General features: G+C 46.9%; 8 protein-coding genes across 8 annotated transcripts; 4 read left to right on the top strand and 4 right to left on the bottom strand.

Moving 5' to 3' along the window:
- Positions 1-1,532: 1,532 nt before the first annotated feature.
- Positions 1,533-3,264, top strand: PEX2_063550 (uncharacterized protein; the record flags this gene model as incomplete). Its single annotated transcript, XM_016743626.1, has 6 exons — positions 1,533-1,684; positions 1,743-1,900; positions 1,951-2,397; positions 2,481-2,571; positions 2,635-2,946; positions 2,997-3,264. 6 exons carry the CDS (start codon positions 1,533-1,535, stop codon positions 3,262-3,264), a joined length of 1,428 nt encoding a protein of 475 aa, XP_016593868.1.
- A 550-nt stretch (positions 3,265-3,814) lies between these two features.
- Positions 3,815-4,810, bottom strand: PEX2_063540 (NAD(P)-dependent alcohol dehydrogenase; the record flags this gene model as incomplete). Its single annotated transcript, XM_016743625.1, has 1 exon — positions 3,815-4,810. One exon carries the CDS (start codon positions 4,808-4,810, stop codon positions 3,815-3,817), a length of 996 nt encoding a protein of 331 aa, XP_016593867.1.
- A 1,793-nt stretch (positions 4,811-6,603) lies between these two features.
- On the top strand, positions 6,604-8,416 carry PEX2_063530 (putative MFS transporter; the record flags this gene model as incomplete). The annotated part of the gene is made up of 6 exons (XM_016743624.1): positions 6,604-6,772; positions 6,831-6,856; positions 6,912-7,197; positions 7,248-7,662; positions 7,740-8,207; positions 8,257-8,416. 6 exons carry the CDS (start codon positions 6,604-6,606, stop codon positions 8,414-8,416), a joined length of 1,524 nt encoding a protein of 507 aa, XP_016593866.1.
- Positions 8,417-9,704: 1,288 nt separating this feature from the next.
- Positions 9,705-11,133, bottom strand: PEX2_063520 (uncharacterized protein; the record flags this gene model as incomplete). Its single annotated transcript, XM_016743623.1, has 6 exons — positions 9,705-10,130; positions 10,181-10,294; positions 10,348-10,442; positions 10,505-10,644; positions 10,690-10,934; positions 10,996-11,133. 6 exons carry the CDS (start codon positions 11,131-11,133, stop codon positions 9,705-9,707), a joined length of 1,158 nt encoding a protein of 385 aa, XP_016593865.1.
- Positions 11,134-13,400: 2,267 nt separating this feature from the next.
- On the top strand, positions 13,401-15,218 carry PEX2_063510 (uncharacterized protein; the record flags this gene model as incomplete). The annotated part of the gene is made up of 2 exons (XM_016743622.1): positions 13,401-13,434; positions 13,489-15,218. 2 exons carry the CDS (start codon positions 13,401-13,403, stop codon positions 15,216-15,218), a joined length of 1,764 nt encoding a protein of 587 aa, XP_016593864.1.
- A 246-nt stretch (positions 15,219-15,464) lies between these two features.
- PEX2_063500 (uncharacterized protein) lies at positions 15,465-16,907 on the bottom strand (the record flags this gene model as incomplete). The annotated part of the gene is made up of 3 exons (XM_016743621.1): positions 15,465-16,007; positions 16,066-16,230; positions 16,284-16,907. 3 exons carry the CDS (start codon positions 16,905-16,907, stop codon positions 15,465-15,467), a joined length of 1,332 nt encoding a protein of 443 aa, XP_016593863.1.
- Positions 16,908-17,990: 1,083 nt separating this feature from the next.
- Positions 17,991-19,248, bottom strand: PEX2_063490 (putative C2H2 finger domain protein; the record flags this gene model as incomplete). Its single annotated transcript, XM_016743620.1, has 2 exons — positions 17,991-18,119; positions 18,175-19,248. The coding sequence occupies 2 exons, from the start codon at positions 19,246-19,248 to the stop codon at positions 17,991-17,993; spliced, it is 1,203 nt and encodes a 400-aa protein (XP_016593862.1).
- Positions 19,249-23,664: 4,416 nt separating this feature from the next.
- PEX2_063480 (dienelactone hydrolase family protein) lies at positions 23,665-24,404 on the top strand (the record flags this gene model as incomplete). The annotated part of the gene is made up of 2 exons (XM_016743619.1): positions 23,665-23,728; positions 23,797-24,404. 2 exons carry the CDS (start codon positions 23,665-23,667, stop codon positions 24,402-24,404), a joined length of 672 nt encoding a protein of 223 aa, XP_016593861.1.
- Between the last annotated feature and the right edge of the window lie 111 nt (positions 24,405-24,515).

The following is a 24,515-nucleotide window of genomic DNA, read 5'->3' as shown; positions in this document are numbered from 1 at the left end:
CACATTCTTCCATATTTAACATTTTAACTAATCACGTCGGAATTTTATCTCATTCTCCCCGCACTTGTCTCCATCCACCGGCTTCAAATTTGATGACCGGAATTCTCTCTCAGATAAATTTGACCCTCTCACATCACGTCACTCTTCTATCCCTGCTCGACCTCTTTTGACGATGACTCTTAATTTGCCAGACAACATGAAATTTATCAAAGTTGCGATTGATGTGAATTCCAATCTTTCAGGTGTAAACCACTGATATTTGATTTCAAACATATGTCAGACTGACCTCGCATTTTGCATATAGATCACATCGTGCCTCTACCCCATCGATTCCGCCAGGATTACGGCCGATATAACCACAATCGCCGCTAACATGAGGCGATTGGGTCTCCTTGCCCGAAAATACAATTTGCAAGTTGCATACGAAGCGCCCGTCTGGGGAACTCATGTCAATACTTGGCAGCAAATCCACGACATCATCAAATTTGTTGATCTTCCCAACGTTCGTCATTGCCTTGATACCTTCCATATTTCTGCCAGAGAGGCAGGCGATCCATTCAGTGCTGTGTCTTCTATACAACCAGGCAGCCTCGGAAATCTACGTCGATCCTTGGACGAAATGAAACAAACTATCATGCCAAATCAAATTGCTTATTTTCAATTGAGTGATGCAACGGTTGCTGATCAGGACCAAGTGGGCTACCCATGGCGTGATCTCAACCAGCCTCCCTATATGACTCAATCGCGCAACAGTCGGATATTCCCTTGTGAAGCGAACCGTGGAGGTGTGCTTCCTGTACTTGAGGTTGCGCAAGCGGTGTTTGATCTTGGGTATACTGGATGGGTGTCGATGGAAGTATTCCACACTGATATGTGAAACCCACGCTCTTCGTAAGTGTGATATTCAATGGGATTTACTTTGTCTCCTAACTTTTAACTTGTCGATAGAGTACCCGATGACTGGGCTAAAAGAGGGATGGCTTCATGGCGAGAAATATCACTCCACTGTGGGCTTGATCGACATGCCAATGGGAGGTTATGAGAATATTGAATGCTATGAAAAATAGCGAACATAGGCAAACCATTGATATATTGAATGATATGAGAAGAAATTTGGTCTAGTAGAAATTCTATAAATTTCACATTCGATTCCCTAGATCCTGCTTCCATTCCTTAAAACAAGCAAGCGTGATGCGGGCCCCTAAGCACTACCCTGATGCGACGGAATAAGTAAGGCGAATTGGATACTCGAATTTCCTTGCTAGGCCTTGCTCACACAACCATATGGACTATGGGATAACATTCAGCCGCTACCTGCGAAGAGAATATTTGTATAGCCCCGCATCCCTGCGCCGGTGTCCACCCGGCCACTTAATTTATTCACCGGCGCCGAGGCATCTATAGATCCCGGTGTATCAACATTCCACAATATAGTCATTATATTAAATATTAATCATTTACTTTGATGAATTTATGAAGAGATAAGCCTTTGATCCCCCTACATTCCTGGCCTGGCATCAACCATACCCACAATGGAGACTATCGAGGTCGATGTTCTCGTCTGCGGAGGAGGCATGTCTGGAATGGCATGCGCTGCTTTTGCGGCGGAAGCAGGAGCTAAAGTACTGGTCGTCGAGAAGCAAGCTGATGTGGGTGGCTCATCAAATTACTCTGCAGGGATGTTGTAAGTGATTGAATTAATCTTCAGGATAAACGGGTTCATTAATACCATCAACACACAGCTGGGCCCCGCAAACATATAACAAGCTGAGAAACTGGGTCCCTGACGGAGATCCAGCGCTTCAAAAGGCCTGGTTAAGCGATTATCTACCTGCTGTACAGTGGATGCGTGAAAACGGCGTGCCAATAGCAGACCGGTTCGACGGTATCATGACAATCGGTAGGACTGAAGGAAATAATTAGGTGAATAAGTACCCTAACACAATATAGGTATTGGATTTCCTATTAAGATTCCACACCTTCATAACCTCCACCGAAAGCGCATCCAGTCCAGCAAGACACATTCCGATATTTTCACCAACACGTCGGTAGTCAAGTTGATTCAGAAAGAACCAGGGGTTTCAGGATCGAGCATAATTGGTGCTGTCATTTGCAGGAACTCTGCGCTATATTACGAAGTCAGATCCAAAGTGGTGGTTTTGGCTACGGGAGGCTTTCAAGGTTCTCCGGGGATGACATCTAAATATCTGGGGCAAGGTGGAGACAATATCTTTGTGCGCTCCAATCGTGGATCGGTGGGCGATGGACTCAAGCTGGCCATGGAATCTGGTGCAGGAACCAGTAGAGGAATGAACACCTACTATGGCCATCTTTTGGCGGCTCCACTTCGAGCTGAAGACGTGGATCCAAAGGACTATCTTCCACTCGCTCAATACCGTAAGAGCAGGTCCTCGTCAGCTCTGTTTTTCTCTCTAATCAGGTTACAGAAAGCAAATACTGCTTACTACTGAACGAAGCAGGTCAGCGATTTGCCGATGAGACCACAGGTGACGAGATCATCAATCAGTATCTCGCCAAGCAGCAAAAGCGTCGCGGGTTTATATTGTTCAAGTATGTTAGTTCCCAGAAAGAAGGGATTGCGGCGATATTCTGACCATCGACTTCTCATTCTAGTGAGAAGACCCGTCTCCAACACTGCGTCACTGCGTTGTTCCCTAATGCAGGAAACATTGATCGTCTGCAGAAAGCCCGCGAACATGGCTGTAATGTTGGAAGTGCGTCAACATTGAGTGGTCTGGTAGATATTCTTCACGGATGGGGTGTGAATGATGTACAGGCAAGACGCACCATCGAGGCGTATGATCAAGTGGTTCGTTTGGGGGATAAGAGCATTTCCCTTCACGCCCCTATCGGTCGAGCTGGTTCGCCCCCTGCACCCTTGGTGGATGGGGAAGGACCCTTCTATGCCATGGAAGTTCAGCCATCGTATGTTATCTCTTGCCGTAATACGACTCTCCATGTCTAACGTTCGATAGGATCACATTCACCTACGGCGGTATCGCGATCGATACGAAGGGGCACGCCTTGACCCCAGATAAATCCCGAATTCCAGGTTTGCTCGTCGCGGGCGTCGATGCTGGTGGTTTCAGTAATCTCGGATACGCCGGGGGTCTTGCTCTTGCGTTCGTGACAGGTCTATGGGCGGCCCGAGAGGTTGCATGCGACTTGGGGTTGCCTGAGCCTCGCCTACCCCCTGCCGATGTTCGGGATGGGAAGGATAAACCAATCCAAGGGCGCCTTTGACCTGGTTCCGTTGAAAATTGCGTCTAGAAGTTGATTATGATTAAGATAGTATGTTTGTGAAAGTTCGCACTGAAGATTTGTGTGGCAATGGTCACCAAGGTTGAATTGGGATGGGTCAATCCACCCTCCGTCAAGGTCCTCACCTTCCAGCCGATGAATATAAAACCACCGACTTCCCGTCCCAAATTTCCATTTCCGAACATCAGTCCCCGTTTGATGTCTGGAGTATCAATAAGTGACACACTCCAGTAGATACAGGGGTCTCTGTTGTCTCACTCTCCTCCTCATTCTTTTTTTCTTCCCTGTCAACAGTCCTAATTATGTCGCTGAACTCTGCTGTGTTTCCAAGATATTTGCTCTTTCGCTATTCTACTCTTTCTCTCACACACATGGTAACTACGCACGAATAAGAACGAGCAACGACTACAGATTCATGAACATTCAATCATTTGCATCCATTCTAAATGTGTGTTATACACAGTCTTGGCCGCTCAAATTATCTACTTGGATCATAAACACCCAATGGATGTTTGATTCACATAGCGACATTCTAGGGTGCTACCAAAACGCCACGATAACGCATTTTTCCTTCTTCCAATGTCTTCAAGCTTTGTTTGACACCATCCAATGTCAAAGGGAAGGTCATCTTGACAGGCTGGATGTTATGGAATGCGGCAAATTCAAGCATATCCTTGTGAACCTGTCTCGAACCCACGATACCTCCTTGAATCCGAAGACCATTCAAGAGCAGCGGCATATATGGGATTTTGAGATCGTTTGAATCGACAGTCAAAGGCGAAATGATACCACCGGGAGCCATGACATTCAAGTAGATCGGCCAATCTGGCTGACTGCTGGTCGTCACAATGAGATGATCGAGAGGAGCTTTGATCTTCAGCTCCTTCACACCCTTCATCGCATAAAACTCGCCAGCTCCCAGCTTCGTCGCCTCCTCCTTCTTGCTATCTGTGCCGGAGAACACCACGACTTGGCAGCCCATCTTTGCAGCGAACTGAATAGCTAGATGCCCCAGACCGCCTACACCGACGATACCAACGCGAGCGGTTGGACGAACCTCGGCGACATGGAGCGCGTTGAAAACAGTTGATCCACCACACATCAAGGGTCCCGCATCCTCGTTGCTCATGCTGTCGGGAATCTTAAACAAAAAGGCTTCACGCCATACGGCATGGGTGCCGAAAGATCCTTGATCAAGATCGGCCAAGCCGTACATTTTTCGCTCACTGCACAATGTCTCCCACCCGGTGAGGCATTGTTTGCAGAAACCACAGCAGTCATGTTCATAGCCCCAACCCACACGATCGCCTTTCTTCAAAAGCTTCGCGTCTGGACCAGTTGCTTCCACCACACCCGTTCCCTCATGACCAAGGGCCATATCAGCTGACTGGTAGTGGACGTCTGTGCCACACACTCCGGAATGCGTGGTTCGCACGAGGACCTCGTCTCGTTTGAGGTCCTCCCGCTCGGTCTCCACCTCTTTGATTCCATCCTTGGAGCCCTTATATACGGTGATTTTGATTGTCATTTTGGAAAATATTGATGCAAAATACAGTTCGGTTTTGCGAAACTTGAAATGTATAAAGGAAGGGTTCGCGCCTCAACACTTATCAGCCTACGAGTCTGCTTTATAGGCAACCCCCTCTAGTACGTCACTAGCCATTAGTAAGGGCGATCAAACCTGACATGTCTAGTCGGAACAAAGTTTGAATCAACAGGATAATCTGAGAAGTGATGCAACTGAGTGGGCCCTCCTTGTCGATGGTGATTGCCATGTGATATCACGGCGTTTTTCCCCTAGACCTACTCAGAATTATAAGAGTTGCTGGGACAAACCTCGAGATAAAAGATTCTGGAAACATTAGATCTTCCATATCCTTGCTAGGGGCTTGGTCAATCTTGGAAGACTTCGAAAGGCTGAAAGTCGATGACATCATATGCCTTAGCTCGACGTACTCAGCGCCGAATAGCGGCCACGAAAAGCTTGTAGCAGCATAGTAGATAGCCCTCACATACTATCTCCTTATCTACTATCTATTTGGTGACAATTACTCCGTACTCAGCTACCTAGTATGCATGAGGCGTGGCTACTTCATGCAACTCCATGCACTATGCTACGATCATTGTGGCTGGATCTGGCCGATCATTCATCTCACGTTTCCTCTAAGCTGATCTGCGATTCGAAATATTTTTTGATATATTTCTAGCTCACTCTCCAACAAGGGCCGGCGAGGCGTATATCAATACTAGACCTCGTCGGAAAATGTGTCGGATTCAAGGGTAGACCTCCGCAAAGCCCATAAATGAGCCCAGACCCTGGGCCCAAAGCCCAACCCAACCCACGGCCCATTCGTAGGGGCACATAAAGCCCCCATTATAGCCTATTTAGGGGGTTCAACTTATATCTTGTCATCGCTGTATTCTAACCTTCCACTTATTATATAATGTTTAACTTTTTGGAATTTATAAAAGCAATAGCTATATAAGTATATCTTCCATTTTAAACGAAATCCGACCGGTAGAGGTCGAGATACCGCGAAAAATATTAATATTAATGTTTTAACAATATATTTAATAGGATTTATACAAGAGTACTGATACTTTCTAGCTGAATTTTGGTGAACAACGCGTTTTCTCGCGTCTTTAAACGTGACATATAGACTTTAACTAATTATTAATTATGTGTCAATTAAAATAGTAAAATATTACCCTAAAATAAAGGCTAAAAAAGGATTTAAATATAAGGTAATTGAAAAAGTCACGTTGTTCAAAATGTTTTCATTGTTTAGTGCTAATTGGGCCTGATGGGCCCCCATTCAAAGCCCAGTGGGCTTTCGCCCCGGGCCCAGAATCCAGCCCATTAGCAGGTTGGGGCGGGTTGGGCTCTGGGCTTTACGGAGGTCTATTCAAGGGAGGGTATGGACTCTTCGAATAGAGCTCTTGAAATCCATATAGTTGAGAACTATCAATGAAATGAGTGCCATCAGATTCTTTCTATTGAGACACATTTAGAAGACATCTTCAACTCAATGATAATAGCTATAATAGTATTCCATATACCATCTGGGCAAAGTGATTGATCTCGGAAGTGTGTACTCCGCAGCTAACCGCTTTCCCCGACCGTTACTAATTCTGCCATGATTTTAAAGGCGGTAAGGTAAAACCACGCGATATCGGGTATCCCAATTTGGAATGTACGAAGTCTAAAATAACAAATTTTCTCTCATCTCACACTTAAAAGTTGCTCATATCTCAAAGTACTAGGACATATAACTTTTCTTAACCTCTGTGACGGTCAGGGGAGTCATTGGTGTTGAGAACATGATTCAGGTCCATAGTATCACTAGTCCCGGGGAATCGCCCCATGTCTCATCTGACAAAGATGCAGCATTGGCGGTGGTGAGCGAGTTCGCCCAGGAAATTGATCCGGTAGTGGAAAAAAGGGTCCTGCGAAAGATTGATATGTATTTGATGCCTGCTATGCTTATAGGTTAGTTATACACTTCATATATGTGACCTAGGAATTGTTTTGGCTAACTCGAATACAGGCTATGGCATGGTATACTATGACAAGGTGCGATGACTGCACCGATGTCATTTTTGGCTAATATATACTAACCTCTCTATAGGCTATCTTAGGTAGCGCCACCCTCTTTGGTATGACGACCGACTTGGGATTGCTAGTGAAAGATTATTCCACTACTCCTCCATCTGTTGATACTTCACGCCTCAGCTGGGCAACATCAATCTTTTATTTCGGGATGCTTGCTGGTCTCTACCCAATGACATTCATCTTGCAAAGGTTTAATACTCGAACTGTCCTTGGTCCAGTTGTTCTGATCTGGGCCATTGTCTGTGCCGCCACCGCTGGTGTGACGACCTGGCAAGGACTTTTCGTTCAACGATTCTTCCTTGGTAAGTTTACCTTTAATGTGTTTACTGGCCTCTTTTCTAATAGAGGATAGGCTTCATCGAAAGTGTTATTCCTACGGGCTTCATGACCATAGTCAGCGGATGGTACACACAAGAGGAGCAAGCTCTTCGACAGGCATGGTGGTTCTCTGGCACCGGTTGGTTCACCATCATTGGTGGCGCCCTTAACTATGGATTTGGCCAAATCACAGCTGGATCATTGAAAAGATGGCAGTATATCTATATCCTGGCTGGTGCCTTGACCTTTTTGTTCGGCCTCTGGTGTTGCACCATGCCTAATTCTCCAGTCTCTGCCTGGTTCCTCACTCCGGAAGAACGAAGGGTTGCTGTGGAGAGACTGCGTAAGGGACAAACTGGTGTTCGATGCCAAAAGATCAAGTTCGATCAAATCAAAGAGTCTGTGATGGATATCAAGATATATTTGGTAGCTATCATGATGGCGGCAGCGTGAGTTTTATCTCTTGTTATGTAGTCTATAACATTAGACACCATACGAGCCATGACGTTAACCTCTCTATATATAGGTACACTATTAATGGTGCTATCTCAGGCTTTGGGCCGTTGATTGTTTCCACCTTCGGCTATGATACCCTTCATTCAATTCTGTTCCAATTTCCAGTCGGCGCCATTTGTGTCGTTTTCATTCCTCTTTGTGGTTATATTCCTACTGTTGTCCCCAACACCCGCATACCTCTGCTCATTACCTGCTGCCTACCTGTCATTGCTGGCTGTGTGATGATTTGGAAATCCCAATGGGGATATCATCCAGTTACTCCAGTCGTTGGCTATGCGCTCACCGGCTTCTTTGGGCCAGTGGTCAGCTTGATCATCACAATTGGAGCTAGCAACGTCGCTGGGGCGACGAAGAAAACTGTCATGGCAGCCACCGTGTTTGTGGCTTACACTGTCGGCAATATCATCGGACCGCAGCTTGTGAAGAGCAACACCAAGTCACAACATTATCCAGAATTGTGGACAGGCATGGTCATCTGGTAAGCCTGTATCTGATTTTCTTAATTAGACCGATCTAACAAAATATAGCTACTGTATCACAATTGTTGCCGCAGTTGTGTTGTATTTCGTCCTTCGGCGGGAAAACAGAATTCGGGAATCATTGGAATTGGATGAGGTGCAACGAGACAAAATTGCATTCGACGATCTCACCGACAAGCAAAACCCCTTTTTCCGATACGCGCTATAGTAAATAACAGCCGGCCCCTTCCGTTTATCAGATAGAGACTCACCGGGCCAGAACTTCTGGCTGCTATCTAACACACATCTTATAGAAGATGTCAAAAGAATTTCAAATAATACATTAGAATATATTCAAATACCTTCTTTGGAACTAGAGACTGCCCCGAGCCTACATAATAGCACCCATGTAGATACATACTAGCGGATGTCTCACTGTTACCCGGTAGGCCCTGTGGCTTATTAGCTTGTTACATATCCTTTTATGTTCTGCGACAAAGGTGCGATATGATGACTAGTTCTTCGTCGTGTTCCATATCAATAACCTAAGAAATGGGGTATAAGAGAGAAGGATTCTATCTCTTGGATCATCATAAAGTTCGATGTTATTAATATAAAATTACAGGGACATTCAAGTATTCCAATGCAGGTTCGGTCACACACTCGCGTTTCCAGCGGATTTAATCCAATTCAAATTGTTCTACGAACCTATTTGTGGGTGACACTGTAGATGTGGTGAGACCAAATGTCCGGAGGTTAAATTTGCAGGTCTGAGATAGATTATGTCCCGTTAAAGAAGGAGATATGGAATGAAGGAGAAGACAGACAAGAGAGAAACAAAACACAAGTACCCTTGAAACATCTCAAGGCTTGCAGAAAGTACTCTCATGGGGGACTGCCTAGTGGTCTCGGCTCAACCGATCCATTCATCCACCTGCATAAACGGAAGCCCGCCGCATCACTTGCATGACTACCTAGCTGCGAACGCCTCCTATTCGTTCGCTATAGATATAGTTTCCCTCTTCCTAAGTAGTCAACATTCATGATTCTCCCTTTTGCTTCACCCTCAGTAAATATCCTCCTTGCATACTTACTTCGATCGGTTTCAAATTCCCATTCCTTGATGTAAGACTTGACAAAATTGCTGCAGCGAAGTGAATGGAAATTTTCATTCGCTCAGTCGAAACTAAATTTTGTGCAACAATATCCACGGATTAAAATGTGTTCGAATCACAATCTGTCTCACAATCTATTGATCTGGAAACAGGTTCAAGTATTATCGTGTTAGGTTGCGACTTCCTTGGATGAAACAGGATGTAGTCCTCCGTGATATAGTTTTGGATTCGCAATAAAAAAGCAAAAAATTGACAAAAGCCGAGCCGAAAGGGGGTATAGAAATATACACAACAGAAAAAAGCTAAATAATAAGACATGCCAACGCTCAAATACCCATAGGGTCAACAAAAACGAGGGAAATGAAAAGTGTCCGCAAGATTTCTAGATTGAAAATCTTCATACTATAGCCGAGGGGACTTCTCGGTGCTATGTACAATTGTTTCATGAACAACCTTTATTCCACCCTGGCTACCCTGACTATGGGAATCCCAGTCGCCATCGCCTGCGGTGCATGTGGGGGGTTGTTGTCGTGAGGTAGGTAAGATCATTTGCTCGTCGCTGATTGTATTCCATTGAGTGTCTGCAGGAATCGATAGTGGATGGCGGAACTTCTTGCGTCGGGAATACCCGCCGCCGCCAGTGTCGGCATCTGATAGTGGATAGCCTTGGTAGCTCTCTGAGCCACCCCTTGATGAAATGTATAGACCAGCCCGTCTTGTGAATCGTCTTATCAATGGGTAGATCATGGGAACATTGCCAATGATGACGGCGACGAAAGTCTCGCGGCAGGCCCAGCTACCAGCTTGTTGAGCCCCATTTGCGCCAGCCTAATAAACCGTTAGATTTTATTCAGCAAATAATCATCTGTACGACTCACTGTTAAAATGAGAACACAACGCAGAATACCAGCCATCATAACAAACAAACCACCACTAAAAAGAACCAGGAGCTCGAGTTTTTCCCGCCATTTTAGTCGCGCTTTAACAAGCATCTTGACGGATTTATTGTTAGCGACATTACACACAAATATTTAGAGAGGCTTACCGGGGCTGGAATGCTAATCAGATAGAGGTCAGTCGCGACATTAAGTACCACAGTCACATAGATGTCAATCTTTGAAACGGCGGGCTGACAGTAATCTAGGGAATAATCAGAGGCGCGGTCTCTCAAGGTGGCAAGTCATTGATAAGGTATGGCGTACTCCCAGGGTTTGGATATATTTGCCAATTTTTGTCCATTGGATGGCATCCGAAGAGAATTGAACAGATCGTAGCAATATAAGTTATGGCGATCAGAACGTAGGCGATATGGATTCGGATTCGCATATTCACTAAGCCTGCGCTAAAAAGTAGGATCTATGTTAGTAACGAAAAACAGAATACATACGACAGAATGAAAACCCACGTCAATCGAGAGTAGAAAATGGCCATGCATGTTTTCAGCAACCATAATAACAGAGTGTATAATGACCAGCCAGCTACCTGGACCTTGGAGCCACCCACACGCAGGCGATATTCTTCCGAATCGGGTGACAATTTTTGCCGCTGTTCATCCGTCATCGAGTTATTGGCAAGACCATTGAACCACGAGCCGACCATGTATGCTGCACCGGTTTCTAGCCCATACACCACCTATACCCATATTAATTAGCAAGATGAAAGCAGAGAGACCGCAGGTTCGAATTGAACTCACACATGCCACCAGCATTAGATAATCATCAGCTTGAAAGCCTTTTGGGCCCACCATAATCCATCTTGCAGTTGTTCGTAGGCCAATGATGACAATTGCTACCCCCAACAAAGTGAACGCCTCGGTATTAAACCCATTCATAGTTGACGAGTTGCAGTGGAATCTCCGTGTTATATGCCATCAAAATCAAAGGAAAAGACCATTCAACTCAGGGTGTACATTCAGATAAAGGGAGAGAAAGTCAATTGCACCGAGGGGGGGAAACTAGCGGCAGAAGACAATATCTCAATGATCTACCTTGGCTTTACTCGTTGCTATTGGAATCAGACCGGATAAAGAACCAAGCCCGCTCCTTAGTCCACTTATCAACACCAACGAAGAAAAGAAAAAGCAAGGACAGGATCGATCTCAAATGTCTGTTAGCCGGGTCTACTTATTGTGGCTCGCATTAAGCTAAATAGTAAGCCCCATCTATTATGGAGATACTCTCAAACATGAAGAGAATTTATGACAGGTTTCGGACTCCTTATGCAAGAGTGGTAACATCCACAAGTCTCATTGGTTAGCGATGGACTATCTTTGGTGCTAGACCCAGGCTATGGATCCTTCAACGTGCCGGGGAGGACTTTAAGGTCGAAAGCACCGTTTGTTCCACTTCCAGATTACTGGTTCCTGGAAACGTAAACCGGTAGTCAAAGGTCCACACCTCCCCTGAGTCCATATGACATTCCCTATTGAGGGAATGATCAGAGTGAAGAGCAAATACGAAGTACCCGGATAGAACTCAATTTGTCTAACCTGGGGTTTATTTCGGTTACGCAAAAGTACCACGCTCAGGCACAATATCAACTGGGCCAATTTTGAGAAGCAGCAAGGAACCGCAATGCTAGCGGGGATTTCTTCCCTGCGATCTATGACGCGCAAACGGACCCCAAAGACAGACGTACGGAGTAGTGCAGTTGCATGAAGCTTGCTTATTTTGGCCAATCATAAGTCATTAGGAGAACAAGCCATACAATGCTATAGCAAGGGCAGGTATGTCTCGATTTCTCTGATCCACATTCTCTTTTGGGTTGGTTTGATTGCTGATCAGGCCGGGGATTACTCCGAGGTTATGTAGGTAACAGAACATTTTCAACTAGCTATCGGGCGCTCAGGCCAGTTGCATTATTATCAATAACCGAGATGCCGTTTTTTTTCGGGGTATCGCGCCAAGTGAGTCCAGGAGACATCATAAATACTTAATTAGGCCATGGGTTTCGTTCCGAATCAGGGGTTGACAGCTTCCATGTACCTATCAACCTTAATTTTGTGCATAGCCCCTCAAGAAACATGCCATGTTTCATACCAAAAGTTAAGACTTTGTTGACGACAGCGGTAAATTCCCGCTGCCAACGACTTAGTGGATCCAAAAAGCGGGTCATTATACGAATATGTAACGGGCAGTTCGGGTTTCCACGATTTCCTAAGCCGCGGCAATTGTGAGCCTTGTACTCTGTACTCCGTAAAATGTTGTATTCTTGTCAAATAATTTGCATGAGATCAATCAATTTCATTGGACAACACCCAATAGTCGGATTGAGATACCAACCGAGAAATGGCAACGTGCATATTGTTGGTCCCGACTTGTGTTTTCTTTTTTTTGACACAAAATTAGTAAATCCAAACGCCAGCCACGATGTGTCCACAGTTAAAACTATCTAAAATAATAGTGGGGTATTGTTCACACCTCACAACCCGCCTGATAACCAGATGAAGGCCTAAGATTAGAAGAACCGACGATCCCCATGGGCCTAGCCACGCTTTGACACGAGGGCTAAAATAGTCAAACGACGGAACGAAGCTAAAAAAAAAAAATATTCAGTGGTGATTCGAATTCTCTAGAAGAGCCCCTGGTGACACTGAAGAGTCTATGGAGTACGGAGTACAAATGTACACAAGTGCATGCCAAGTACGGAGTAGTAGTCTGTTACCCAGATGGATCAAGGGGGTCTGGGACTAGGTCCACGGGTAGTTCGTAGCCATAATAATACCATTATAGAATCATCAGCCGAAGGTCTCCGGTCCTTTTAATGTCTCTACGATCTCTGTTTGATAGAATACGAACGCAAACGATCCTAAAGTCTGTGGAAACTGTTAGGTTTTTTTAGGTTGTAGGTGAGTTAATTTATTAGTCCCACACCATTCCATCTGCAACAGAACAGCAAGGGCTGAAATTAAAAACCCAAAAAAAATAAGTACTCGACGCTAATACTTTTAGTAGTCGCTCATTCCTTCGTTCCCGGTAATCTGGTGTCGCTTGTGTTTGTTTGTACATAAACTCGTGCATTAATCCTGGTCGTGCAATCGGTTATATTTTACCCCTCCAAGAAAAGAAAGAAAAGACGACAGTAAGGGACTCTTCGAAAATGGAGACCGTGGATCTTGTGGTGGTAGGCGCAGGTAAGTTGAGTCTTGACCGTCGCAAACTATTTCGCTGACATCGGCTACCAATAGGTTGGAGCGGGCTCTCCGCCATCAAGACCTACCGCGAGGTCAATCCCGGCCACAATGTGCTCTTGTTGGAAGCTGCTAGCTCTATTGGCGGAGTATGGGCTAAACACCGTTTGTACAAGGGCCTCAAGTCGAACAATATGCTGGGCACGTATGAGTATAGTGACTTCCCTATGGACGAAGCGACTTTTGGTGTCAAGCCTGGACAGCATATTCCGGGTCATGTAATTCAAAAATACATGGAGGCATATGTACAACACTTTAGCTTTGCCGATTGCATTCAACTAGAACGCCATGTGGAAAGTGCGCGACACAATTCGGACGGAACATGGCAGTTGACCGTGTCGCACGGAGCGGATACCACAATAATCGATACCAAGAAGATGATTGTGGCCACTGGTATCACGTCACAGGCATTCCTGCCTACGTTCAAGGACCAGGAGTCTTTTGGTGCGCCGGTTTTCCACTGTCGCGATCTGCTGCAGTATCAAGATGCAGTGCTCCAATCTGGAGAGCGCGCAACCGTTTTTGGCGGGACCAAGTCGGCCTGGGATGCGGCTTATGCCTGCGCAACGGCAGGTATGAAAGTAGACTGGATCATTCGCGAGTCCGGTCATGGACCTGTTTGGATGGCGCCTCCCTACGTGACGCCCTTGAAAAAGTGGCTGGAAAAGCTGGTCACTACACGTCTGCTGACCTGGTTCAGTCCATGTATCTGGGGAGAGGCTGATGGATATACTGGCGTTCGCAGCTTCTTGCATGGTACCTGGTTGGGTCGTAAGATCGTGGACGCGTTCTGGGCTATTCTGGCCGATGATGTCGTGCAGTTGAATGGATATGACAAGCACCCTGAAACGAAGAAGCTGAAGCCTTGGGTGAGCCCATTCTGGATCGCTTCCTCGCTCAGCATTCTGAACTACCCGACCAATTTCTTTGATTTGGTCAAGGATGGCACTATCAAAGTGCACATCGCTGATCTAGAGCGTCTCTCGGATCACACTGTTCATCTATCCTCGGGCGATGCGCTGCCATCTTCAGCGCTTATCTGCTCGACGGGCTGGCGTTGCACTCCAAACCTCAAGTTCCTGCCAGAGGGTATTGACCGCGAGTTGGGATTCCCTTGGAGTGTGGATCCGCTGAGCGAAAACCTGGTGAAAGAGGCGGATGAGGAGATTTTGCGCCGGTTCCCCCGACTGCGTGATCAACCAAATCCGAACCCCCACTACACCCCGCTAAACGACCAGTCCGAGGCGGCTGTACCGCACCCCTTCCGGCTGGCGAAGTTCATGGTCCCTCTTTCGCTGGTAAAGGAACGCTCTCTGGCATTCATGGGTATCACCATGACCATCAACACAACCCTGATTGCTCAGACCCAGGCACTGTGGATCTCGGCTTATTTCAAGGGCGATCTGACCCCAGCTACACGCGAACGCTGCCCACTCGCTGTGCGTGCTGCGTCTGACCTCAAGACAGAAGACACATCAGAAATCGACCTCGCCTGGGAGACTGCTCTCTTTACTGAATTTGGCAAATATCGCTACCCAGGGGGATTCGGACGGCGCAACCCCGACTTCGTGTTTGACGCGATCCCATATATTGATCTGATGCTGGGGGAACTGGGTCTGTCACCGCAGCGCAAGCGCGGCTCGCTAGCCCGGTGCCTCCAGCCATATGGTCCTGAGGATTACCGGGGTCTAGTCAAAGAGTGGAAATCTAAGCAAAGTACCCAGTAATGTTTCGGGTATTCCCATTTCTTTTATTCTTTTTCGTTTAAATGTCTCATGTTGTCTGATATGTATTATTTTGCCTTCCCATTTTCCTTTGCGCGCCGCACGAGTATCTCGGTTATACTCCCATTTCTTTCTTTAACATAAGTTGGGAACTATTCAAGTCAATAGAATGTGCTTTTCTATACTAATGTGAGTATATCATATGAACATATTACAACTTTCTTTGATAATGCTCATCTTCGGCATCATCTATTCCACCATGACAAATTGCTCCAAAACCGCAACACCAACGAGAGATGAAGAAGAAGACGACTGTGCGTCATGTTCTCTCATTTCTCTTTTTGAGCCACTACCACCACCACCACCACCGTCCTCTTGTGATTGTTGGCTCTCAGACTCAATTACCTCCCCAACCATATCTCCTGTCCATCGCATATAATTTTTTCCACTCTCCGCGACCACCGTTCGCACCGAGATATTAACTTTCAACCGCCCATTTGTCTCTCCGAGATCATATTCTAATCTGAATCCTTCCGGTATATCACCCATGCGAGGCGGATATCGCCCACCAGTAGTTCCCGGACTACCGATCGGTCTCACAGTGAGGATAGAGGGGCCACAGGCCGATATGAGCAGCTCTCCGTCTTTGGCAACGTAGCTGCTCACATATGTGGTGTTAGTTGGGTCGTCAATGGCGAGGTAACTGAACCATACAATCGAGTATGGCCCAAGACGGCCGTGGCCCCAGTACCAGCTTTGGACAGAGTCCGCAAAAGGTCTATCGGACCAATTCTATAAACTTGGTCAGGTAAAGTTTCTCAATGTCGCTACCCGCGGTCAAATCACATACTTTGTCATGGTAACCAGGTCCTCGGAACTTCAGCGCCGATCCATGGATCTTCATGTCGACCTCACCCACGGCGTCGGGTACAAGATTAACCCATCCAATATGAGGCGCAATCTCAAGTGCAGTCCGTTCCGCTTGAACCCCACAGGGTAGATGACGCGGTACTTGCTTTTGGGCAAAGTCAGCAAGCTGTCTGCTCTGCTTTTCGAATCACTACTTACGGAAGTCAGGGTAAGTCGCCCTTCGACCTGGAGCTCCTCAGATGAGATGATAATCTCATACTGATATAGATCTTCTGTGAGAGCAGCCCAGCTAAACCCTGTGGAGGACCACTCGCCAGAGCTATTAGTGCCGGCGCCGTCTGCGCCAGTCACCGTTGCCACAGTTGCCGGGACCGAGTTGGAAAAGACGGCGCCGTTGGCAAACGAAGCCCATAACCAAACATTAAGCACGGAGGTTTCATTCGGGGTAAGGAATGGAAATGCTTCCGCAGACGAGGAGAAGAACGTGACGACTAGGGAATCATCTGGGTTGGTTTCCGAGACGGCATCGAAATACCACCAGTCAAACAAGGAGCTATTGATTAGATCTACCTGAGGTGCATCTAATCGGAAGAGGCTCTCTATATTAAGAGTGGTTGCTGGTGTTGAGATGTCAAACTGAGCCTTGCTAGTTCCATTTTGTACAGCGCTGGGGATCTTATAGCTCCCACTGCGAGAGTCCCTGCCAGCACGGAGGAGACCTGGCAAGGGTTTCTCGTTGGCCCTATGCTGACTAGGGAATGCTAGGGTCTGCTGTGCTAGCAGGGCACACACCAAGAGTAGGGGAAACATGATGATATACATCTAGAGATGCTACTCAATGATAGGTCTCAACAGCGGAAGAATGATTGTGCATTCACCACAATTGGAGGGGAATAGATGTAGAGAGAGGAAGAGAGAGAGAAACGAAGTGGGATATCTGACTTGCATATGGTGCCAGGATGCAGCTTAGCCGACTCCATTGGGGCCTCGACCACCCAACAAATATACAGCAAAAGGGGGCAATGTAACGGTATCCTGCGGAGAATCGAATCAAAGTATAATTTTAATAGTTTCCATCCAAGATCAAAGAGAGATGGCGATCCTCTACTTGTAGAGAGGCTCGTTCCTTGGTTTCGTGATGGGTCAACACAATGATACCTATTTCAGACTACAATGGGAATATATTCCGTTTTCCCGAAAACACAAAAATAGGAGGTCATAAGATATATCCCAAGAAATTCAAATCCATCTTAATACCTAGACTGACCCATTACCCCGTTGTTTCATTAGAATAAGACAGCCATGTGGCTCCCCAGCAAGTGGCTGAGATGGGGTTCAGCCAAACCAGCCACCTGGGCATAGGTCTGACAAACTCTATAGGCAAACAGGTAATCAGCCAATAACGGTTGAGTAACAAAACGTGGCTTGCAAGCTGTTTTATTCCATAGATCAAGACGATTAATATACTTTGATTGGATTTGCTCGGGATATCTTCCATATCATAATTGATGCAGTGTTTATATACCGACGTTGCCCATCCCATTAACAGTTCGCTTAATCGCTTTAAATCACAGAGAAGCAGGATAGGTACACACGTCACACATGAGTCCGATAAGCACATATGGTAAACATAAATCCGGACAGAAGAAGAAGAAAAAAAAAAGGGGGATAAAAAAAGCAGAGATCAGACCTTCCCATGATGCCCAAATCACAAACCCTTCGCCGAAGCTCAAAAAAAATAATATAAATCAAAGTAAAACCCGGTAGGAACCCCGACTCCCAATGCCTCGGTAGATACATACAATGTCTTCGAAATCCACCCGCATAAATATGTGGATGAACGTTCGGTGGGGGAGTTACGTCGCAGTAAGGACGAAAGTGTCACAGGGAAGACCAGAACACGGTTCAAACTCGTCCATTAAGGAGGGGGCTGCCGTCTTCACTCCGCCCTTCACCCTTAATATCGGCCCCAACTTGATTGCTGTTCGCGTCCGATTCTCCGTCCTTTCCACAACCCTTCACAAGGATATGTCGCTATCGGGAGAAAGTCAGTATGCGGCAATTGTTACACAAGATCACAGATACATACCTTAAGAGCATCCTTGCGCGAGAAGCTCTTGTCACAGTGCGAGCAGGGGAAAGGCTTCACGGCCAAATGAATGCGCTTGTGGCGTTTGAGGTCGTGATTGCGGTTGAAACTCTGGGGACATTGGTCACATTTGAAAGGTCGGTCCGCCGCGGGGGCGGACATGCCGTGCGGTGGTGGATGGCCCCCATATAGATGTTGAGAGCTGGCAACATGTCCACTGTTGAATCCCGGTAGAAGCCCGGGTTGCATTCCACCCATCATCGACATGGGTCCACCGGGACTGTGTACATTGGTCATGACGGGACCGTTCATCGCCGGGAGAGAATATGAGGGCCAGGGCTGACGGGGATACCCCAACGGGGGCTGTCCTGCTGATGGACTGTGAACAGACATTCGCCCTGGAGGGTGGATGCCAAGCCCTGCAGGGCCATACATGGGAGAGAAACCGGCCTGGTGGGGACTGTGCATGGGAGGAGAAGCGGCATACATATGCTGGTGTTTGGGTGCATATGGATCGTTGGATGGCAGTGGGGCGGGAGATGTAGCGGGTCCACCATGGTACATCATGGCAGGTTGTGAAGCGGAGGGAGGCATGGTTGACGGGGCGGGTAAAGCTTGATAAGATAATGTCGGGGCTTCATATGGGTGCGGCAACCCATCCGTCGTCGGTGGTGATATTACCGATGACCGTTGCATACCGGACGGTGAGAAGGAACTTCGGGCTGAGTATTGGTTTACCCCGGACGCCCAGGGCTGTCCATATGGATTGGCCCCTGACCAATATGCCGGTGGGAGCTCGGAGGACGCGCCGGTTGATGTTGCCAAGGGTTGGGGTGTGGCGTGCTCCCCTGTTTGAATTGTGGCGGGTGGCGTTAGAAGGTTCCCCACGCTCACATTCACTGGCGCGTGGGAGACTGGGGGGTGGGTGGAATGTCCGGCGTACTTGGGTGGTGCCGCCGCGGCCGGACCCAACGTGAACGGTGGTGGTGGGAGCTCAAAGCTAGGTAACGTTGGAGCCGCTGGACGACGAATGTTCAACGGCGGGGCTGACAGCGCGTCTAACGCTGTCCCCATTCCCGCCGGTACTGCTAGGGTCGCCAGATTTGCGGATGGATCCCTCACTCCTACGTAAAATTCGGGGTCGTTGATGTTGGTGAGCTGGCCAAAAGATGATCCGCTCAAAGCCCAATCTCGATCGCCAGGTACGCCCCCGGAAGGGCTGGTAGAATCCAGGAGGGGCGATGTCGATCGCTGGGGCTCGCGATCGAAATATAGAGAGAGTCGAAGGACTCAAGTTCTCTCGAGAAATAGGGGAATTTCCGGAAGGACTAGAGAACTCTTGAAACAAAGCGAAATTAACAAAATAGATCCGAAAGATGGATTGAAAAAGTGAGATTATCACGGTCGACGAAAGCGCGTGTAGTACATGGTCTCGGGGAGAAATGAGGAGAAGTTGAAACACTAAAAGAAGTGAAGCTGAGAGGAAGAAAGATGTGGNGGGGGGGGGGGGGGGGGGGTGGGCAAAGGACCGTGGCGTTGGAGGCGATAGCAAGCGCGGGGGAAGTATTATAATAAAAAGAGTCAGGAGTTATAACGAAAGTCAAGAAAAGTAAATAAGATTGATTTTTCTCGGGGAATGGAGTCGACACGGGTCTAGCCAGGTTGGCTACCGTGGGGAAAGGAATGGTATAATAAAACAGAACTCCATCAAAAAGAGAGAAAAAAGGCGAAAAAAAGGGCGAAACAGGCGAAAAACACAGAAAACAAGAGGGGGGTCAGCAGAGAACGTGGTTGACAGCTAAGAAACCCATCGGTTGGTTGTTCCGAATTGTTGACTTTTAGGGGGATTTTTTTTCGATTTCTCTTTCATTTTGATATCTGTGGATATAATATCATATCGCATATAATCTCATATAATATCTATATGTGACTATTTGGTTTATTGGGTCTTTTAATCTTCTTGTTTTCTGTCAATACTACCTCTATAATTAAATAACTCACTCAAAATATGTATACAGAGAGTACTCCGTACCTACTCTATAACTAGAAAATAATTTTTAAAAAAAAAGACCCTTCTTCCTCGAGGGAAATCCCTTGCGTCCGGACTGATCGCGTGAAAAAAGGGCGCTAGTGTAGGGACTCCGGAGAGAACCTGTGCTAACAGGAATGGACCCGGCTATTATTGAGAGAAAGAAAGAAATTTCTAATTTTTTTTAAATAAAAAAAAGGGAAAAAAAAAGAAAATATCAGTAAAAATGATAAAATGATAAAATAGTGAAATGGATCCATACTTTTTTTCTACTATCACAATAGGATTCCTGTCCAATAAGGAGACCAAGATGTCCACGCACGGACAAGACCGGAATGGCCAGAATACGAGAAGACCGTAGAGAAGGCAGAGGGAAGCGAGCTGTCTGACCGGCCATTCGTTAGTTTTAAAAAACATGATCGCGCAATCTAGTTAGTCTTCTTTTTTTAATTTTTGATCTTTTTTGTTCATCTTTTTATTCCATTTTCCCTATAATATACAACCTACTTAGGCCAGAGGTATATTGTAGACCATACTACGGAGTATGTTGTACTCCGTACGGAGTACTCCGTGCTTCAGACTATAATCTATGTCTCTGATGGTCATCTGCACTTTTTTCTTTTTCCTTTTTAGCCCCCATTAGCCCAAGTAGAAGGTCGATTTGATTGGTCCCCCGGGTTCACCGGCCATGGTAGCTCCTTTCGCTTCCTCTTTTTTTTCGCTTTTGTTACTTTCCAAGGTTGGCTCGGGCCTTAAAAAGGTCAACTTAACATAACCCGTTATTCTCTCAGTCCCCGAAAGCCAATCGCCTCCAGCATCCACTCTCTCGGGTTTCCCTCATATGTTGTACGATCTAAGTAATATTGTAGGTTGGGTGGCGGAATGCCAATGAAACGGGTCTCGAGCACTCCACACGAGAACCTCGCTTGGGTCCCGAAAGATATCTTATCCTCCAATCAACCAACAGAGGCATCTCTTTCGTTGCCTTCTGCACGGACGTGGCAGATGCTTATGTAGGGGAAAAGGGGGGGAGGGAGGGCATGCCCTGTCGATCGATGTCTATCATTGTAGTATGTGCTCCCTACCCCGTACATAGCTAAACCAAATATAAAACTTGACAGAGCTGATCTGCCGCAAACTAATTATCACATGGTTTAAAGATATGTGCCGAGTACTCCATGGAGGCTGGTAACTCCCTCTACCTATGCATAGGATGCTCGGATAGCTGAAGCTCCTTGGCACAGCTTAGACATGTCCACTGGCGCATGGGATTTAATATTACGATCCAGTCCGCATTTCCCCCGTATTTAGTACTCCGTAGCAAGCTAGGCTTCAAAACCTGCAGTGCTCACAAAAGCAAAAAAAAAAAGAGAAAGAAATAGGAGAAGGGGGGAAAAAAAGAAAAGAAAAGGGGGGCAAGTCTTAGACATGCGAGAGGTAGGCGAGTCACATTCTTGAGAACTGCATACCTCTACCCTAGCTGTGTTTCGTGAGTGACAGACACGGCATTTCTCCCAAGTGGTACATTCTATACATTCTATGCGGTATACTAACATTCACTAGACACCCCGATTTGTCTTGGACGCTGAAATAGAGTCGACAAAATCGATAGCGCTCACATCCCTCCACCGCGTCTGTAGCCGCACATCGCCTACCCAAAAAGGTTCATCTCACCGACGATCAGTTGATCATCAACCATCTATGGCCCCTCTCCTATGCTAGGTTCCCACTTGATCGACCTCGCACAGCCTTTTCTCGATTTGCAGGTGCAATCCCTGGACCACACTATGCTACGGTTCGCAGCCGATTAGTCGCTCCTCTCATGCAAGGCGGCTCCTAAGTACTGTCCAGATGTGACAGCGCGCAAGGATCCACCTGGTTGGGTTTGAACGCCTTAGTGCCGCCTGCATCGGCTCTTGCCGATGTGGCTTCGGTGAGGCTCACGGTTGGCGTTCACGATCGTCCTCGGGAATGGCGTTTCGTGGAAGGATGACTATTTTTTGCTCACGGGAGATCTGCGGCCATGAGTTTGCTGCAGGGCGGATGGGTATGTCCCGGCCTATGTGGATTTCAGAGCCCACATTTTGCCTGCGAACCTTTCCAACGTGTCTGGGCTATTTCTGTATATCGACTATAATCTGCTAATATATGGGTCTCACACTCAACAAAGGTAATAGAGCACGGATCTCTCTTTCTGTTCCAAGGTTAGTCTAGAATCCCAAGCTAGAGCCTCTCTGTCTCGGCAATTATTTTTTGGGAATTTAGTTTTATTTCTTTTTTCTTTTTTTTTCGCCTCTCGATGAGAACAGCCCCACGAGCATCTTTCGGTCGCTGTAAGATCCTCCCTTGCGGCAATATTCTGACAGTGCTTGCATTGTATTGCCTTGGAGGTAAGAATTAAGAAGAGACGTCAACTTTCTCTCGCATCGTGTTGTTCTATTTATCATGAAAATTTGACCGATTTGATTTCCTGTATTTATCACTCTTGGGCTCTCATCAAGCTCATAAAGCTAGATGTTCGGTATGACATTTTCTGCGGTGAAACCCCTGAGTGCATAAATGCTGTGGTCTCATCAAGACCCAGTGATGTTTGTGATACTTCTTCGCTTTAGTTTACTGCAGGAAATCACATTATCAAATTCTATGAGTCTTTCGCTATGTTGTACAACATACACAGGCTCACCCAGTACCCCGGTTTTCGAAAATTTTTATCTCAGTAGAACGTCTAGTTCAAATTTCATTGTAAATCGTTTGTGCTACCTATTTGTCTGCTCACGTTGATATAAATGGCATATAACCTCGGTTGTGGTTAGACCAATATATATATCCACATAAATCACCCGATCGCGTTAATAGCCGACCAAACAGACTAAACAGAGCAGTTTTGGAAATCAAGCCATCAAGAGACCGAGGACAACCAAACAGAAAACGAGCCAAATAGCCTTGAGATTTCCTAGTTGCACCGGGTTGCATCTCCTTGAATTGCCGAGTGTTGCTCCGATGACGTCGAACGGCGGGGTAGAGCACTCCAATGATTTTTCCGCTTTGCGTTTCGAGTCCCCTTTCTACCTCCAGACCTACTTTCTTCAACTTCGCTTTTGATTCAGAACTCAATTGAAGCTTGTATGTACATCTCTAGTCCTGGTTACCCCCAAACGAAATAGAGACCATTTCTGACCTTCCGAAGACCGTTGCTTGCAAATACCACTTTACCACACCCCTTTCCATTCCAAGCTTGTTTCTTTACAACCATGTCTGGAATCAGTAAAGCCTGTTGCTCGTTCGTGGTCCCTACATCCATTGCATTCTGTGATGGCTCAATTACTCGTCGCTGACCATCCCCGTGCACAGAATCCCCCCTGTTGTATCCAAGGGCTACCAGCCCAAGGGTGAATACAAGACCATCAATGGCCTGAAGACTTGTGTGTTCTTACTTTCGCTGAACTCCTACGATTAAGCTAATGAGATCACTTCTAGACGTCACCGGCCCCGAATCGGCCACCAAGGCTATCTTGGTCGTGTATGGTCAGTCACTCATCTCCCCATGAGGAATGCACCACGACCATTCACTGATACAGTTGCGTGATATGCAGACATCTTCGGCTTCTTCGACCAGACCATCCAGGGTGCCGACATCCTCGCTACGTCGACCGACCAGAAATACCGCGTGTTCATTCCCGACTTCTTCGAGGGCAGCCCCGCCGACATCTCGTGGTATCCCCCTACCACCCAGGAGCACAAGGAGAAGCTAGGTCACTTCTTCTCAACTAAGGCCGCGCCACCCAAAACCCTCTCCAAGATCCCCAATGTCGTCGCCGAAGGCAACAAGCTAGCCCCTGGCGGCAACTTCCAGTCCTGGTCGATCCTAGGCTTCTGCTGGGGCGGCAAGATCGCTTCACTGTCCTCCGGCGCTGATAACAAACTGTTCAAGGCGGCCGTGCAGTGCCACCCGGCTATGGTGGACGCCAATGACGCAAAGGCCGTGAACATCCCCATGGCGTTGCTCGCCTCAAAAGATGAACCCGCCCAAGACGTCAAGGACTTCGAGGCCAACTTGAAGGGGCCCAAGTACGTTGAGACCTTCCCAACTCAGATTCATGGCTGGATGGCTGCGCGATCGGATCTGGAGAGCCCCGAGGTGCGCAAGGAGTACGAGCGTGGATACAAGACCGTTCTCGAATTCTTCCACCAGCATTCGTAAGAAAAACAAAAAAGGATGCAATCGATGGGGAGTACCTTACCGCGGAAGTTTGATGATATTATGAGAACTGGATTTTCTAATGAGAGAATGAGAGAAATTATGATCAGTCCT

This window comes from Penicillium expansum (assembly GCF_000769745.1).
Source record: "Penicillium expansum strain MD-8 chromosome Unknown contig203, whole genome shotgun sequence".
Lineage (NCBI taxonomy): Eukaryota > Fungi > Ascomycota > Eurotiomycetes > Eurotiales > Aspergillaceae > Penicillium > Penicillium expansum.
Note: the sequence above shows the minus strand (reverse complement) of the source record. Positions and strands in the feature narration are given on the sequence as shown.